Source organism: Giraffa tippelskirchi, chromosome 6 (assembly GCF_054371585.1).
Source record: "Giraffa tippelskirchi isolate mGirTip1 chromosome 6, T2T-mGirTip1v1.2.pri, whole genome shotgun sequence".
NCBI classification, from domain to species: Eukaryota; Metazoa; Chordata; class Mammalia; order Artiodactyla; family Giraffidae; genus Giraffa; species Giraffa tippelskirchi.
In genome coordinates, this window is record NC_137280.1 from 14,246,630 (window position 1) to 14,265,913 (window position 19,284).

The 19,284-nt window shown below is 42.1% G+C and overlaps 1 protein-coding gene across 4 annotated transcripts in view; it reads left to right on the top strand.

The window, feature by feature from the left end:
- The window catches only part of MATN2 (matrilin 2), a 165,617-nt gene that overhangs the window by 108,190 nt on the left and 38,143 nt on the right, over positions 1 to 19,284 (top strand). For all 4 annotated transcript variants that reach the window (XM_081505204.1, XM_081505206.1, XM_081505205.1 and 1 more), the window contains exons 6-7: positions 172 to 294; positions 14,794 to 14,916. In XM_081505204.1, the coding sequence (XP_081361330.1) occupies positions 172 to 294; positions 14,794 to 14,916 (246 nt within the window). The remainder of the gene's footprint in view (positions 1 to 171; positions 295 to 14,793; positions 14,917 to 19,284) is intronic.

Here is a 19,284-nt window from a genome sequence, read left to right on the forward strand (position 1 = left end):
TCCTGATTTTTTTCTCAAGAGGAAAGTTTTAGTTTCATATTTATATATCTCTCCTTTTTGGGGGGCAGTGGTATTCATCCTGACTTATATTTGTTGTAAGTATGCTTCCAGTCTACTGTGCCCTTTACCTCTCTGGGTTTCTACTTAAACCCTGTGTTTTCATCTTTACAGCTGTGGACTATTGCGCCTCAGAAAACCACGGATGTGAACACGAGTGTGTAAATGTTGACGGCTCCTACCTTTGCCGGTGTCCTAAAGGATTTGCTCTTAATCCAGATAAGAAAACATGTGCAAGTAAGTTACACGCACATTTTTTGATGCTATTGCTATAGGCACCCCAGCCGTGGAAATCTTCCAAGCAAAGAGTAGCATAGGATTATGTGGATTATGTGCTGGGGTTGGGGGACCTTACACCTTCTGCCCTTGTTCCTCCTCTGTCAAGCCTTTCTTAACTTGTTCTAAGACCACCACTCACTCGGGCTCAATGTCACCCTTCCCAGCATCTGACAATGCCATGTACCTGTTATCAGAGGCCACGTGTGGGAGCACTCCTCCGGCATTTGCAGAGGGTGCTGGTGATCAGATTGTCTTACTTCATGCTGGCTCAGCCTGGCTGTGCCCACCAGTATTAACAGGCCTTAAGAAATTCTTTCACTGAGGCTTTGTGGCTTGTGGGCTTCAGCTCTGACTTCACACAGGTAAAGGAAACTCTCCGAGCCAGAAGGAGTTGACTCTGGTTGCCCCTGGGTGGGGGAGGGGTAGGTGGAGGGCATTCTGCAGTGAAACTGCTCAGTCTTTGTTTAAGCTATTTAGTTCTATTTGATTCTAACTATACACATCCACATGGCTTCCCCAATGGCTCAGTGGTAAAGAATCTGCCTGCAATGCAGGAGACACAGGCTCAGTCCCTGGGTCGGGAAGATCCCCTGAAGAAGGGCTTGGCAACCCACTCCAGTATTCTTTGCCTGGAGAATCCCCATGGACAGAGGAGCCTGGTCGGCTACAATCCATGGGATTGCAGCATGGGAGACAACTGAAGCAACTGAGCATGCAAGCATACACATCCACATCACAATTAATTTGACCTCCCCAAATCTGACCAATTTATAAACTGAGGCTTGTCGCTCATTTCACCGAAGGATTCCAAAAGCATTCTTGTGAATGTGAAGCTATGTCAGAACATTCAAGGGACTGTATATGGATAATCATCATGCTATAGAAAAGTTCACTCGAGACTAGTTTGTTTTTAAAGTACTAGGACCCAGCATTTTTTAAAAGTGAAGTTTAACAGCAATTTAGAACGTCACCTCTGAAGCATACATCAATTGGAAAACAGGATTTCAATTCATTAAAGGGTCATGTACCCACAACCTTTCTAAAAACATCTATTATGTAAAGCAGGATGTGCTTGCGTAGTTTTTAGAAAGCATCCCCCCAAACTCCTGAAACATCACCTTGCTCTTCAGTCCCTGTGTTTGTCATGTGCTCAGTCTCTCAGCCATGTCTGACTCTTTTGCAACCCCATGGACTGTAACCTGCCAGGCTCCTTTGTTCACGGGATTTTCCAGGCAAGAATACTGAAGTGGGTTGCTAGGGACTCTTCCCAACCCAGGCTCTTATAGGGGCTTTTCCCGACCCAGGGATCGAACCTGCATCTCCTGCGTTTGCAGGTGGATTCTTTACCACTGAGCCACCTGGGAAGACTGGTGGTTCTTCAATCCCTACATCTCAAACAAACATCAGAGCTGGCGTCAGGGGTGGAGGATGGAACTATAAGGGACACAGGAAGTCAAAGCATGGATTTCTGGAGCCCAAACCACATGCCAGTAGCAATGAAGAAGGCCAGGTCCTTCCTAGAGAAGATATCTTGGCTGAGTCTTGAAGATAGAGCCATCCTTCACAAGGTAAAGAAGAGTGAGGTGGAGGTGGCTGGGAGGAGGTAAGATGTGCAAAAATATCGGCCAGAGAGACTCAGTGCCACGCCTGGCACCTGACTGGCCTACAGTTGCTTATTGAAAGAATCAATGACTGTGTGAATGGACTGGCCCGTCCCTAGTCTCCCTTCCTTTGTGAATGGTCTGCGCTATGAGCCAGCAGCCTGGGCCAAGGTAGCGTTCAGGGAGTTGTGGTTGCTGGGCTGATGAGTCAGTTCTGTCAATCAAAGTGGAGGCCATGTGCCACCAAGGGCACTTCCAACCCCAGATCATCTGTTTTTGCTGGGTGATCTTGGGCAAGTGTTAATACCTCAGTTGCCTCAACTGTTATAGGGGAGGTATTACTGCCTATTTCATAGTGTTGTCTTGAAGACTAAATGAGAGAATTCATCTAAACCATTTAGCTCATGGTCTGGTGCCAAGCAATTCTTTTAAGAGATGACACTGGCTTCAAAGACTTTAAATCAGGACTTACTGAACATATACCTGAATATTCATTGGGAGGACTGATGCTGAAGCTGAAACTCCAATACTCTGGCCACCTGATTCAAAGAATCGACTCATTGGAAAAGACCCTGATGCTGGGAAAGATTGAAGGCAGAAGGAGAAGGGGACGACAGAGGATGGGATGGTTGAATGGCATCACCAACTCGGTGGGCATGAGTTTGAGCAAGCTCTGGGAGTTAGTGATGGACAGGGAGGCCTGGCGTGCTGCAGTTCACAGGGTCGCAGAGTCAGACACGACTGAGCGATTGAACTGAACTGAGCATATACCACATGCCTGGGCTGAGCTTAATAGGGCATACAAAATTCAAAATTCAAGACTTCCACTGGAGGTTGGTTAGGAACACAAGCCAGGCGGAGCAGCTCAGTCACCGGCAAGGTGTTACCTGACTGAAATCTCCCAGGGTGACGCAGACAAGACTCTCGGCAGGAGTTAAGGGAAGGAGGAGGCCAGTTGGACTAGAAGAGGTGGAGACGTTGCTGCCACCCTGGGATAAGGCCTGGAGGAAGGCATGGATGCCATCCAGTCTCCTTCCTGCCCCTATAGAACGCCTTCCCGGGCCAGGCTCACCTGACCTCACCCCAGCCCCTGGTCCCAGAGCCTCACCATCAGTGTGTCCCGTAGCCCAGAATCTCCCAGGACGTGGAGAATGACAAGCCCCAGGGGAGCAGAAACCAGGAGGCCCTAGAAGTAGACAGTGCAGCACAGGGGGCCTTGGAGAGGCGTTTGGCTGAAAGTCAGGGGTGGTGGGGATGGGTGCCAGGAATTGTCCAGCTGAGAGGTCTCACCAGCTAGGCATGGAGGCTGGCAGTTCAGCTGTCTCTAAGCCTTGTTGGAGTCAAGGCCCAGAAGTGGACCACCCACGTGTGTGGGTAGAGAAGAGTAGCTAGGCAGTCAGCCTCTGGGAGATGTGTCCCCTAGGAGGGTCCCCTTCTTGCTGTGCTTGGGGCAGGGCAGGGAGCCCGACCTGGGGAGGGGACTGGTACAAGAGCAGAGACCCCTGGAGGACTCGGGGGGCTGTGAGAGTGGGCAACAGGCAGTTCAGTTGTAAGAACCGAGACACCTGGGAATGTTCCAGATGTGTGACAAAAACAGGAATGCAAGCTGAGGAATGGGAACGATTAAGAGGACAGACACACAGGATGGAGGTGGGAGCTCAGATATCAAGGCAGGGGTCTTGTTAGTAATTCATGAGGTATCGTGTTGGCGTCCAGCCAAGCCAGAGCCTGGCCGCTGCTGTGATGTTGAGAGATTTAAAACAATCTCTTTCCATTCCTCATTAACTTGCAAAAAATGAAATAAAAAAAAACTTAGTTCTTTAATTTTGAGTCTCTATTTTTAATCAGAAATATATTTGAAAGCTAATCCAATTAGTAAGTGTGCAATTATTGTCTAAAAAAGGTAGACTAGTCAATCTAATAATATACCAAGCATAATTAATTTATGATGAAGCCAGAATGTACATAATGGAGCTTTATGTTCCTAAACAAATCATATAATTAAAATATGTAAGTAGCATTCAAAAAAGCACCACCTTTTATATCAGTTCCTTACCCTAAAGCATCCCATACAAATCTATCTGAATATTTTCTAGACGGGAGAAGGCTAAAAATATTCAGGTGCCATCAATTTGTGAAATATTGGCAAGACTTTTTTTTTATTATGGTAAAATATACATAATATGAGATTTACCACTGTAACCCTTTTTAAGTGTGCAGTTCAGTGGCATCAAATGCATTCATGTTGTTGTACAGCCATCACCATCACCCAGCTCCAGAACTTTGTCATCTCCCTAAACTGAAGCTCTGTGTCCATTAAACAGTAATTTGCCCCTCCTCCACCTTCCCCACCCCCTGCCCCTGGCAATCACTTTTTAAAAAATATTTGTGTATTTTGGCTGTGCTGGGTCTTCACCGCTGCATGGACTTTTCTCTAGTTGCGCAGAGCGGGGGTTACTCTAGTTGCGGTACGAGGGCTTCTCATTGCGGTGGCTTCTCTTGTTGCAGAGCGGAGGCTCTAGGGCCCGCAGGCTTCAGCTGTCATGGCTCCCAGGCTCGAGAGCACAGGCTCAATAGTTGTGGCCCACACTTCATTGCTCCATGCCATGGGGAATCTTCCTGGGAGTCTGGCAGACTATAGTCCATGGGATCACAAAGAATCGGACGCGACTGAGCACACAGGCACATCATCCAGTAGGCAAAATAGAAGAAATCAATCTTTGAGTTTCCTGGACGGCTCTTCATTAACCTGCTGTGCCCCAGGATCTTCCTACCATCTGCAGTGTGCCACTTACAATCTACAACGTGAGACCTGTGTACATGAATCAAAGACTCTTGGTTGGTAGAAATAGAGTTGCTGTATGATCTAGCAATCCCACTCCTGGGCATATATCCAAACACAACTATAATTTAAAAAGATACGTGCACCTCTATGTTCACAGTAGTGCTATTCACAATAGCCAAGACGTGGAAACAGCCTAACTGTCCGTCGACAGATGAATGGATAAAGAAGACGTAGTGCATATATATGATGGAATATTTCTCAGCCGTAAGAAAGAATGAAATAATGCCACTTACAGCAAGATGGATGGACCTAGAGATTAGCATACTAAGCAAAGTAAGTCAGAAACAGAAAAATATATACCATATGATAGCAGTTGTATATGGAATCTGAAATATGACACAAATGACCTTATCTACAGAAACAGACTCACAGATATAGAGACCAGACTTATGGTTACCGAGGGGGAGGGAGAGTTGGGGAGGGGTGTGTTGTGAGTCTGTGACTAGCAGACGCAAACTATTATATATAGAATGGATAAACAGCTAAGTTCTTGTGTGTAGCACAGGGAACTCTAATATCCTGTGCTAAACTATAATGGAAAAGAAAATAAATGATTTTTTTTTTTTAAAAAGACCTAATTGGAAGAGGCCTTCAGGTTCAACCTACTCCTAGCCCAAGCATCCATCCTACAGTATCCTCACCGTGTCATCATCCAGCCTCCACTTGAATACCCCTAGTGACAGGACACTCACCACACCCCCTGCTGTGCATCCCACTTTGTACAGCTCTGACTCTGAGAAAGCGAGTCCTTACACTGTGCTGATAACTACTTTCTTGCACTTTGAGACCAACAGATCAAATTAAGCATCTCACATTTTCTTGGTCACTAGGAATGAGTCATATCAGAATAATTTTATTTCACTTAGTAGACGAGCCAGGCATAGAAAATGTGGGAGCCACTATCTAGACTCTAATAGAGAGTCTATCGGTTTCCTAAAGAGATCCCTGTACCCTGTAGACCAGATGGAGAAATGTGTGCTGGATGAAAGAATCATTGGTTGAATTTTTAACTGGCTGGATGTCTCAACTGAGATCCTCCTGGGGGGATGTGTTTAAGCAGCCTGGCAGGAAGAAGCATCAAGCATGAGTTGTCTTCCACTCTTAGTGACTCCTTGTTGGTTCTTAGTGGGCAATGTTTACACATCTAAACTTTCAGAAAGCGCTCATTAAGAGTAATACCAATAACCATTTATTTATTCAACAAATATCTATTGGTCACCTACTATATCCCAGATAATTCTGTAGACACTGGGAATGCAGTGGTGAATAAAACAGACCAAGGACCTCCTGTCTTTATGGAGCATAAATTCTATTGGAGCAGAGTGACAGAGGATTACAGATCTCAACAAGAAAGTCCCATTTGGTCAAAGACTTGAAGGAGGTGAGAGAAGAAGGAGATTTTTGAAGCAGAGGAAACACAGCACTGGTGCAAAGGTCCTGAGGCAGAAACTGATGTCAGGAACAGCAAGGAAGTCCGTACGACTAGAATAGAGTGAGAGATGGTGAGGTAGATGATGTGGTCCATGGAGCATATAGCTTGCCCTCTTCACAGTTATCCATTTGCTTCCTATCTCCCCAAATTCCTGCATTATCTGGAAGCTCATAGTCACTTCCCAAACAAACTGGCTTTGTTCACCTGTATCTTGTATGTCTGGTATAGACAAAAGCAATACATGATGTCTATACCAGACATACAAGATACAGGTGAACAAAGCCAGTTTTTGATTATTTTCTTCTCCAAACACTGGGCACCTCCCACATTGTTCCTTTTTCCATTTTACTTCTGCCATTATCCAGAGCAACTAGTTCACAATTATGTATGTATATATTTATTTTTAACGTTTTTCTAATTGCAAAAGTAATATAGACTCATTGTAGAAAACTGAATAGTATAGAAATGAAAGTACATGAAATGAAATAGTCTGTAATCTTGTCACCCACCGATAACCATTGTTTAATACTGATTTGCTACATGTCTCTTGGTCTTTCTTTTTAATGCATATGTATATATTTTTATAGAGTTGAGATCATATAGTGTAACATAAAGGGCTTCCCTGGTGGCTCAGACGGTAAAGAATCTGTCCACAATGCAAGAGACCTGAGTTTGATCCCTGGGTTGGGAAGATCCCCTGGAGGAGGGTGTGGCAACCCACTCAAGTATTCTTGCCTGGAGAATCCCCATGGACAGAAGAGCCTGGTGGGCTACAGTCCATGGCGTCGCAAAGAATCAGACATGACTGAACAACTAAGTACAGTGTAACATAAAATCATGAGCATTTTCCTGTGTCATTTAAACTTTATCAAAAACATTTTAATGTCTGTATAATATCATATGTATGTATCACAGTTTATACAGCACTTTTTTAACTATTCAAATTGTATTGTGATAAATGTTCTTGACTATAAATCTTTGCATTTCTGTTCATTTTCTTAGGAACAAAGCATGAAAGGAAATGTATTGAACCAAAGGCTATTAACACTTTTAAGGCTTTTGATGTACATTACAAAATTATTTTCCAAAATCTTTGTAGCAATTTTTATGCTATACCATAAAATTGCCTGTAAAATTTTTTTGCTAACTTACTAGGAGAAAACTTTTTCTCGTTACTTTATTTATTAAGTCTTTAGTTATCATTTCTTCATAAAATTATGTATGTCCAACTTATAAATGTTTATTTATTGGTGTCATTTGATTAATGAACAATCTATTTCATTATAAGAAATTATAAGTGACTCCTATTAGCTCTGTGAGGAAAAGGACGGTGCCTTTTTGTCGCCTGCTGATTCCAGTGCCTGACCTATGGTAGATGTTCAGAGATATTTATTAAATGAATAAGTGAATGAATTAATGAATAGTGGGGTTAACACTTTTTCACATAATTAATTGATGTGCAAAAGAAAGGAAATAAATATCTGAGCTGAAATTAAAGAAATAGATGATGGGTAACCAACAGAGAAAACTAGTAAAATCAGAAAGTGGTTTTTTGAGATTTAGTAAAATTGATGAATCAGTAGCCAGACTGGTCAGGGGGAGAAAAGAGAGAAGACACAAATTTCCAGCATCAGGAATGAGAGAGTGGATATCACTCCAGATCCTATAAACATTGAAAGGATAATAAGAGAAATTAATGAACAAATTTATGCCAGTAACTTCAGACAAATTCCTTGAAATACTCAAACTACTCATTTTTTCTTTTCCATTATGGTTTATTATAGGATATTGAATATAGTTCCCTGTGCTATACAATAGGAAGGACCTGTTGTTTACCCTTTCTATAGACAATAGTTTACATCTGCTAATCCCAAACTTCCAATGCCATCCTCCCCTACACTCCCTCCTCCTTGGCAACCACAAGTCTGTTCTCTATATCTGTGAGTCTTTTTGTTTCATAGATAGGTTCCCTGTGTCATACTTAAAATTCCACATATAAAGTGATACATGGTTTTTGTCTTTCTCTTCCTGGCTTCACTTAGTATGATAATCTGTAGATCCATCTATGTAACTGCCAATGGCATTATTTCACTCTTTTTTATGGCCAAGTAATATTCCATTGTATGTATATATACTGTATCTTTATTCATTCATCTGTCAATGGACATGTAGATTGTTTCCATGTTTTGATTATTGTAAATAGTGCTGCTATGAACTTTGGAGGGCACATATCTCTTTGAAATATAGTTTCACTTGGATATGTGTCCAGGAATGGGATTGCTGGATCCTATGGCAACTTTATTTTTAGTTTTTTGAGAAACCTTCATATTGTTTTCCATAGTGGCCACATCAATTTACATTCTCACCAACAGTGTAAGAGGATTCTCTTTTCTGCACACCCTCTCCAGCATTTGCTATTTGTAGACTTTTTAATGGTGGCCATTCTGGCCAGTGTGAGGTGGTACCTCATTGTAGTTTTGATTTCCATTTCTCTAATAATTAATGATGTTTGTCATCTGTATGTCTTCTTTGGAGAAATGTCTATTTGCGTGTATCCGTGCTAAGTCACTTCAGTAATGTCCGACTGTTGTCCATGGGATTCTCCAGTCAAGAATACTGGAGTTGGTTGCCATGCCTTCCTCCAGAGAATCTTTCTGACCTAGGAGTCAAACCTGCATCTCTTATGTCTCCTACATTGGCAGGTGAGTTCTTTACCACTAGCACCACCCAGGAAGCCCCTGATGTCTATTTAGGTCTTCTGCCAAATTTTTTATTGGGTTGTTTGTTTTTTGTTATTGAGCTGTTTGTATATTTTGGAAATTAAGCCCTTGTTGGTCACATCATTTGCAAATATTTTTTTCTCCCAGTCCATAGGTTGTCTTTTAATTTTGTTTACAGTTCCTTTGCTGTGCAAAAGTTTGTAAGTTTGATTAGGCCCCATTTGTTCATATTTGCTTTCATTTCTGTTATCTTGGGAGATTGACATTGATATGATTTATGTCAGAGACTGTTTTGACTATGTTGTCTTCTAGAAATTTTATGGTCTCATGAGTTATATTTAAGTCTTTAAGCTAGTCTTTATTGTGTATCGTGTAAGGATATGTTCTAACTTCATTGATTTACATGCGGCCTGTCCAACTTTCCAAACACCACTTGCTGAAGAGACTGTCTTTTCCCCATTGTATATTCTTACCTCTTTTGTCCATAGGTATGTGTGTTTATTTCTGGGCTATCTATTCTGTTCCATTGACTCATATGTCTGTTTTTGTGCTAATACCATGCTGATTTCTTAAAAATATTTTGTTTTAATTAATTTACTTATTTGGCTCTGCTGGGTCTTAGTTGCAGCACATGGGATCTTCAATCTTTGTTGCAGTGTATGGGATCTTTAGTTGTAGCATGTGGGATCTTTAGTTGCGGCATGTGGGATCTAGTTCCCTGACCAGGGATTGAACCCGGGCCCCTTGCACTGAGAGTGCAGAGTCTTAACCACTTGACCACCAGGAGAATTCCCCATACTGTTTTGATTATGGTAGCTTTATAATTATTTTCTGAGGTCTTATGTCTTATGCTTTGTTCTTTTTCCTCAGGATTGCTTAGGAATCTTTATGCTTCCATATAAATTTTAGGTTTATTTGTCTTAGTTCTGTGAAAAATATCATGAGTAATTTGGTGGGGATCATATTAAATCTGTAAATTGCTTTTAGTAGTATGGCTATCTTAACAATATTAATTCTTCTAATCCAATAGAAATGGGATATTTTTTCATTTCTTTAAATCATCTTCAGTTTCCTTTAACAATGTTTTGTAGTTCTCAGCATACAAATCTTCCACCTCCTTGGTCAGGTTTATTCTAAGTATTTTCTTTTTTTGATGTAATTCCTTTTTTAAAAGGAATTAGCTTTTTCCTTTCCCTTTCTGACATTTCACTGTTACTGTAAAGAAATAAAACCAGTTTCTGTATGTAACCTTGTATCCTGCTACCTTGCTGAATTTGTTTATCAGTTCCGCTAGTTTTTGTGTGGAGTTTTTAGGTTTTTAAATGTATAGTATTATGTTATCTGCATATAATGACAATTTTGCCTCTTCCCTTCCAATTTGGATACTTTTTATTTCTTTTTCTTTTCTGGTAGCTGTGGCTAGGACTTCCAGTACTATGTTCAATAGAAGTGGTGAGAATGGGCATCCTTGTCTAGTTCCAGATATTAGTGGGAAGGTTTTCAGCTTTTCACCATTGAGTATTATGTCAGCTGTGGGTTTGTCATAAATAGCCTCTATAATCACTTTGGTAAGGGTTTTTAATCATGAATGAATGTTGAATTTCATCAAATGCTTTTTCTGCATCTGTTGAAATGATCATGTGATTTTTTACTTTTTTTTTTTTGATGTGGTGTATCATATTGATTGATTTCTGTGTGCTGAGCCATCCTTGTGACTCTGAGATGAATCCATCTTGGTCGTGGTGTATAATGTTTTTTACATGTTGTTGGATTCACAAACTTCTAAAATGAACTCAAGAAGAAATAGATCATCTGAATAAGCCTCTCTCTAGTAAAAGAAATTGAACTTGTACTTATAAACCTTCCCACAAAGAAAATTCCAGGGCTAGCTGACTAAACTGGTAAGTTCTACCAATTTATATCACTTGAGGAAGAACTAATGCCAGTTTTATACAAATTCTTCCAGAAAATGGGAGAGAAAGGATCACTCTTCAACCTATTTTATAAGGCCTGCATGATACCAAACCCAGAAAGGGACATTATAAGAAAAGAAAATGACACAAATATCCTTCATGAAATACATGCAAAAGATCTTTATTTTTAGCAATCAAATTCTACAACATATGAAGAGGATAATACTTCCTGAGATTTATCGCAGGAATTCAAGGATGATTTAACATTCAAAGCTTGATTAATGAAATTTAAAACGTTAACAAACAAAAAGCAGGAACTGTATGATCCAATTCAGTATATACAGAAAGAGCACTGGACAAGACCTGACACTCATTTATGATTAAAAAACCCAAAATCTCAGCAAACTAGGATTGAAGAGAACTGCCTCAGTCTGGTAAAGTGCATCAGTGAAAAAATTATCCGCTAACGTCATGCTGACTGATACAAGATTCAATGCTTTCCTTATTAGATGAGGAGTAAAACAGGATACCCACTCTCACCACTTCTATTTAGCATAGTCTGTAAGGTTCTGAGGGCTTCCCTTGTGGCTCAGCTGGTAAAGAATCCGCCTGCAATGCAGGAGACCTGTGTTGGATCCCTGGGTTGGGAAGATCCCCTGGAAAACGGAAACGCTACCCTTGCCAGTATTCTGGCCTGGAGAATTCCATGGACTGTATAGTCCACAGGGTTGCAAAGAGTTGGACACGACTGAGCAACTAAGGTTCTAACCGTTGTAATAAGGAAGTAAAAAAGAAAGGAAGAAATGAAATCTAGATTGGAAAGGAAGAGTTAAAACCACCTTGATTATGGTGACTGTAAGTATAGCACTTTCCTGAGTTCTGTTGAGAGGAACTAGTTGTGGGAAGCCCCAGGATCGTAGGTGATTGTGCAGAAGTGAAGATAGGCTGGGCACCCCCTGAAAACTGGTGTCTGAAGTAAGGTCAGTCTTGTTGGGGACCTTACACTTTACCTTGTGAGACTGGATGTTAACTATAGGTAGTTAGTGTCAGAACTGAATTACATTACAGGGCTCTAAATTGGTGTTGGAGAATTGCCTACAGAACACAAACTGAAGCAAATGAGCCTAACTGTAAATCAGGTTGTTAGCATAATCACTAGGAGAATTATTTTAAGTGATGGGCATGGAATATATTGACGTTACACTCCAAGTGGCAGATATCCAAAAAACAAAAGAGTTTTAACTGTTTCCAGCAGTCCTAGCATTCATAGAATTGTTATTCTTACTTTGAAATTATACATATACACATATAAATATGTGAAACAATAAGTATATATAATGTTAATGTCACTTTGTACCTATATTTTCAGTATAAGGGAAAATAAACACAAATGTAAAATCAAATGTTTTTAATTTTTTAAAAAAATTTATTGAAGTATAGTTGATTTACAATATTATGTTTAATGTCTGCTGTACAGAAAGTGATTCAGCTATATGTATATACGCCTTCATATTCTTTTCTGCTATGGTTTATCACAGGATATTGAATATAGTCCCCTGTGCTCTGTACTTGTTGTTTATCCATCCTATACATACTAGTTTGCATCTACTAATCCCAAACTCCCAATCCTTCCCTCCCCACCACCCATCTCCCTTGGCAACCACAAGTCTGTTCTCTACATCTGTGGGTATGTTTCTGTTTCACAGATGTGTTCATTTGTGTTGTGTTTTCGATTCCACATATAAGTGATATCATATGGTATTTGTCTTTCTTTTTCTGACTTACTTCACTTAATACAATAGTCTCTAGGTTCATCCATGTTGCTGCAAATGGCATTATTTCATTCTTTTTTATGGCTGAATAATATTCAATTATTTATATACATATAAATACACCACACCTTTATCCATTCATCTGTCAATGGGCATTTAGGTTGTTTCCATTCCATTTTAATTTAAATGGCCACAATAGACAACATGGTTTCCAGATTAAAGGAGGCTAAGCATACATGAAATTAAATATAATCTCTGACCCTTTACTATATTCTATACTAGAGGGTAAAAAATACTATAAAGAATATTATTAGATCAACTGAGAAGACTAAAATGTGGATGGTAGACTAAATAAAAGTCTTGTATAAATGTAAATTTATGAAGGTATGGCTACACTGTGGTTATATAAGAGAATATACCTACTCTTAGGAAGTACAAGCTGTGTTTAAGGAAAAAGGGTGGTGATATGTATAGCTTTGTTGAAGGAAATGGCAACCCATTCCAGTATTCTTGCCTGGAAAATTCCATGGACAGAGGATCCTGGCGGGCTACAGTCCACAGGGTCGCAAAGAGTTGGGCACGACTGAGCGACTAAACAACAAATGTATAGCTTACTCTCAAATAATTCAGAGAGATGAACAAATGATAAAGCAAATGGGGTAAATATGCACAGTAGATGAGTCTGGATAGAGAGTCAATAGGTGCTTCTTTTACCTGTCTGCTTGTATTTTTATGTTTGTAACTTTTGTCAATTTAAAGTCATTTCTAAATAAGAAAGTTTTTAAAAAATACTTTATATGTGATTGTGGTATTGCAGTTATATTTTTAAAGAGTTCCAGTCTTTTAAGGATACATTATGAAATATTTCTGGACAAAATGATATAACATCTGGGGTTTAGTTTCAAGTTAGATGGCATCTTAGCATGGGATATGGGAGTATACAGGAAACAAGGTTTGCTGTAGATTGATTCTCTTGAAGCCAAGTGATATGCATGTGGATTTATTATACTATTCTGTTCTTTTTTTTTTAATGTTTAAAATTTTCCATGACTTTAAATTGGGAAGAATTGGCTGTTCTCAATATTTTTCCTTCTAAGAATACTGTGCACTTTTCTCTTACTCATTTTGTTTCCTTTCGTATAGGCTGGGAAAACTCATTTATATCAAATGCTTCATTATGAAAATGATATATGTAGTTCATATGTTCCTTAAAACAATGAAAACCCTCATCAAAACAAAAAGACTTCTCTTAGGACCCCATCAGTGGCCACTTATTTCAAGCAATTTTAGACAACACATTCAAGTTTCAGACCCATCGATAGAAGAGTCCCATTCCATATCTACAAAATACTTACACAATAACATCTCATCATTAAAAATTCCGTGTGACCTTTTTTTCTATTTTGGTTTAAATTAATGTGTACCTGGGCTTCGCTGGTGGCTCACTGGTAAAGAATCTGCCTGGCGATGCAGGAGGCACAGGAGTCCTGGGTTTGATCCCTAAGTCAGAAATATCCCCTGAAGGAGGAAATGACAACCCACTCCAGTATTCTTGGTGGATAATCCCATGGACAGAGGACCTGGTAGGCTGTAGTCCATGAGGTCACCACAGAGTCGGACGTGACTTAGTGACTAAAACAACAACCCTGTATACCTAGAGATGTGAAATTCTGATATGATTTAAGTGCAGATGAGGCCAATAATGTAACAGGGAGGTGTTTTGCCTCAAAATATATCTTTCACTTTCAGGCCTTCTTTTTTCCACGATTTCATTTCGTATATTGCTTGGCTAAGTGTTTCACTCAGTTAAGTGGTTTGAAGTTATTGTTTTAGTTGCATGCCTTCTTTAAATGTTCAGCCAGGATCCCTCTGCCCAGCCTGCAACACAACAAACAACGCTTACATTTTGGTGGCTCTGACATGAACCAGGACAAGGAAAACCTTCACAAGGCATAAACATTTTGTAATATGTCAAGAAAATCCTCTTCCTGGGAGGCCGTATCCCTAAACACAGAAATAGCTTCATTGAGAGATCCCTCAATGGCCTGAGTGTTTTGAGTGTTTGAGGTCACAAGAATGTATCTGTTTAGGGAAAGTTAAGACTGTGAGTCCTTTGGTTTTCCTATGCTAGATTTCTAGTTTGGTTCATCATTATGATTTTTCTTTCTTTGTAGAGATAGACTACTGTGCCTCACCTAACCATGGATGCCAGCACGAATGTGTTAACACAGATGATTCCTATGCCTGCCACTGCCTGAAAGGCTTTACCCTGAATCCAGATCAGAAAACCTGCAGAAGTAAGTTGCACTGCGTGTGGAAGAGGGGCTTGTTCCACAGATGGCCCCGTTGGTTTTCCTTTTTCTTGCAGATCTCCAGCAGGTGTACTGGTTCTCAGCATTTGTGCTCACTGACATCATTCTGTCCTTGTTTCACCTTTTGTCTCACCTGATCCTGTGATGGGGTTGACTTTTAGACAGTGCATAGACTGGGTTTGCCCACTGGTTTCCTTTAGTGAAGTTGAGGCACCAGCTGAAGCTCTGGCCTATCTGAAATGAGGACACATGCCCCCACCTCCTTACCCTCACAACATGTATTTGGGACTTTGAGAAAGAAAAGGCTGGGTCCAAAGTTGGAGGGAAAAGGAGCTGGTTTCTTCCAGTCCCACCTGATGAGACACATTTTAAATTTAATGTTTACTTTCATTTATTTGAGTGTGCCAGGTCTTAGCTGCAGCACGCCAGATTTTTGATCTTTGTTGCAGCATGAGGGATCTTTAGTTGTGGCATGTGGGATCTAGTACCCTTACCCGGGATGGAACCCAGGCTCCCTGCATTGGGAGCTCAGAGTCTTAGTCGCTGGACCACTAGGGAAGTCTCAAGATGAGACACTTGAGGGCTGCTAAGAAGGGGGACATTGCATCTTTCCTTGATATAAAGGAAGGAAAAAATAGACTCTGGGGCATCCTCGCAGCACTGGAGAGGTGCCTGGCGTCAGCAGGGTGATATTAAGGATGTGGTGAGTGGCTCAGATGGTGTCCTCTGGCACCTCAGAGGGCTTGATGGGGGGTCTAGAGCAAGAAACTCCAGTGGGATCTCTTTAAGTGACCTGTCCCTGAGAGACCCCCTGGAATAGAAGGTCTACAAGGACAGCGATTCTATTTTTCTCACTCATGAATCCTCAACACCTGAAGTATTCAGCACATGCTGGTGTGACATAATATTTAGTGAATGAATGAAAGAGTACATAGATCTCTGAGATTTATCATCCTGGAGAAACGGCAACTATCATCTGAATTAATCTTATTAGAAAGGTGGCCTTTGTAAGGCACACAAGTTGTGATTTTTTTCAAAAAGCATTCCCAAAGTTAGCCCACACATATGCACACTGAATTGTCCCCATTCTCCCGACTGTTGACTCACAGAACTCTCTGGAACTCCCATTGAGGGACATATCCCTCATCCACTTTTTCCTAGTGATGGGTGCAGCAATATTCTGCACCACAGGCCTGGATTTTCAAAAGGCTGACCACACATCGTTTTTTGAAAAGCGCCGTGGGCTACTGAACTGAATCCACAGGCCACAGCCTGCCCACAGCACATGTTGACTCACGTGCTCACTCAACTACGTGTGAGATCTTGTAGGGTGGTAAAAGGTAACAGAGCCCATATTTTGAAACTGAGCCTCTCTTACAAAAGAGAATTCCCACCACCTTGCCTGGATGCAAACTCTGGCGATGTTCAAGCATCAGATGGGAATTTTAACTGAGAGGTTCAGAATGTGAAAACAATTAGATAGACTATTTTCCATCAGACCACACATGCATGCAGTCAGTGGGAGAGGCCAGCCCGGCCGCTCTTCTCTGTGCTATGTACACCTTTTTCTCAGGGCGAGCGTGTCAGTGGCTGGCAAACCTCAGGGAAAAATCGCTCACCAGGGGGACGCATTTGTGGACCTAGACCTCTTCCATGGGGGAAAATTAGATCTGCTCCAACTCAGTCACTGGAGTTGCAGGCTTCACTCTGTGTTGCTAGTGGAGGGAGGAGGAAGTGAGCTGGGCACGTGGCCATTGGTGGAGGGGAGCTGGCTTGAAGCCCCGCATCACTTACAGTCATTTGAGATTCCCTTACCCTCTGCCCCGCCCTCCACATCCTGCCTGGAGAGGCACTTGGAATAAGAAAAGGGTCCAAGGCAGTGCTTGCGTTGCATCGTTATCAAGGGAGGAGGGAGGCCAAGAACAGAAGGATAAGTGGAGAGGAAGTGATCATTTGGAAGCAGTGTGACCACCACAAATTAGCCTGGAGACAGGCCTGTCTCCAGCCCACAGTCCTTAACACTCATGCCTATATATTCAGGGATAGCTCCATTTCCTCTTCAGCCAGGTGCCCTAGTTTTTCATCCAAGAAAAATGGAATTTGTTTCTTAAAACCAATGTCCTCATCAGCCCTTCTCCCAACATCCTGCCTCATCGTTACTTTTTCCATTGTCTTTGCTGCAAACCTAGCCCTCCACTTCCAAGATCCCTCTGAGAGCCACCCCTGCCCTGGATGTGTGCACGCTGGTGATTATGGCAGACAGCTGCTAACGGAAAGTGAGCGCTCAGCGCCTCTCTGGAGCATTCTGTGGGATCAGGAAGCAGAGAAATGGGGTTTAAAATCTGGGCTTGGTTGTTAGGAGCCTGAGGATCTTCAGAGCGTTAAAGATCTCGAGCTCAGAGCACAGCCATTTACATTTAATGGGCGGTTGATGGATGTGGGCTGTTTTCAGATCTAGTAAGAAATCTATTTTTCAAAGGAATTTGATGTCATCCAGTTAAACCAGGGGGAGGGGGGGAAATTCAAGGCACAATCCTACTGAAGAAAACACTCTTGGCTTGGATTTGTTCTTTCTCCTCATCCAGGCATAATTTCTTTTTCTGGAAAGTGCTGTCATTGACTTAAAGCATAAATTATTGAGGCAGGGATGCAGAACATAGAGCCCAGGACTGACTGTCTAGGCGGGGACCCCAGGGTGGAGTCAGAGGTGGGTGGGACTCCAGGATTGCTCACGCTGGCACCGAGGCTGGTGCTCCCCCCGCACCCCCACTGGAGGCATCACACTCTAAACAGCAGGGTACCGGGTGCACAGGTTGAACTGAGTAAGGGGGGCCAGTCTTGGCAGTGTCACCCATCCTGGCCGTGTGACCTTGGACAGACTGCTTTGCTTCTCCAAACCTCCATTTCCTAAACTGAAGGAACATGACTTTCTGCTTTAACATTTTGTAGCCTGTCCCATCTTTCTAAAACCCACTCTCTGTGCCACTCAGTCAGCATGACAGTCTGCAGTGACCCATCTCTGATCTTTCGTGTTTTTATGTCTTACCTTCTCAGTGAGGTCTCCAGCTCCTTTTTGAGCTGGCACTCATACGCGCCGTTTAGTTGGCCTTCTGACAGCCCAGCTGTCTCATCTCGCAGGGTTACTGGACACTCTGGACTGAACTGAACTGGGCTTTGCCAGATAAACCCACACCCAAGCCCGGCCCATGTGTAGCTCGTCACAGTTAGTGAGCAGACTGGACCAGAGGTGAGGGGCATAGTGCGTACCCAGTGAATACTGAGTGAAGGAATAAGTAACTTACATACATGTGAAGAACTGGGATTCAAGCACATAAAGAAGACAGAGCTCTACAGGTCAACCTCTGTGGCAAGGAACCATCAGAGAAGAGGCATTTTGGAACTGTTGTTTGCCAGATAGCTGAGTGCTAACCTGAGGATGAGATGGTTGGATGGCATCATCAACTCGATGGACATGGGTTTGAGTGGACTCTGGGAGTTGGTGATGGACAGGGAGGCCTGGTGTGCTGCGGTTCATGGGGTCGCAAAGAGTCGGACACAACTGAGCGACTGAACTGAACTGAACCGAACCTTTTAAAGAATCGTCAAGTTTTAAAATTATTTATTTATTTTTGACCATGCTGGGTCTTTTTTTGCTCTGGGCGGGGGGCTTTCTCTGGTTGTGGCCAGCCGGGGCTACTCTCTAGTTGTGGTGCTCGAGCTTCCCATCGCAGTGGCTTCTCTTGTTGCAGAGCATGGGCTCTAGAGTTTGCGGGCTTTGGTGGTTGTGGCGCATGGTGGGCTCAGTAGTTGCGGCCCACGGGCTTAGTTGTTCCATGGCACTTGGGATCCTTGTGGACCAAGAATCGAACCCATGTCCCCTGCCTTGGCAGGCGAATGGACTCTTTACCACTGATTTACCAGGGAAGCCCCAAGAATCTTCATGTTTTTAAATTTAATTAGAGTATGTTAAATCTTTCTTAAAGATAGTGTTGGCCCTTTAGAAATTGTGGTAAAATATACAGAACAAGGGGCTTCCTGGGTGACTCAGTGATAAAGAGTCTGCCTGCAATGCAAGAGATGTGGGTTTGATTCCTGGGTCGGGAAGATCTCCTGGAGGAGGGCATGGCAACCCAACTCCAGTATTCTTGCCTGGAGAATCCCATGGACAGAGGAGCCGGGTGGGCTACAGTCCACACGGTCACAAAGAGTTGGACACGACTGAAGTGACTGCCTACGGAACAAAGTTTACCATTGTAACCGTTTTTAAGTGCACAGTTTGGGCTTCTCTGATAGCTCAGTTGGTAAAGAATCCGCCTGCAATGCAGGAGACCCGGTTCAATTCCTGGGTCAGGA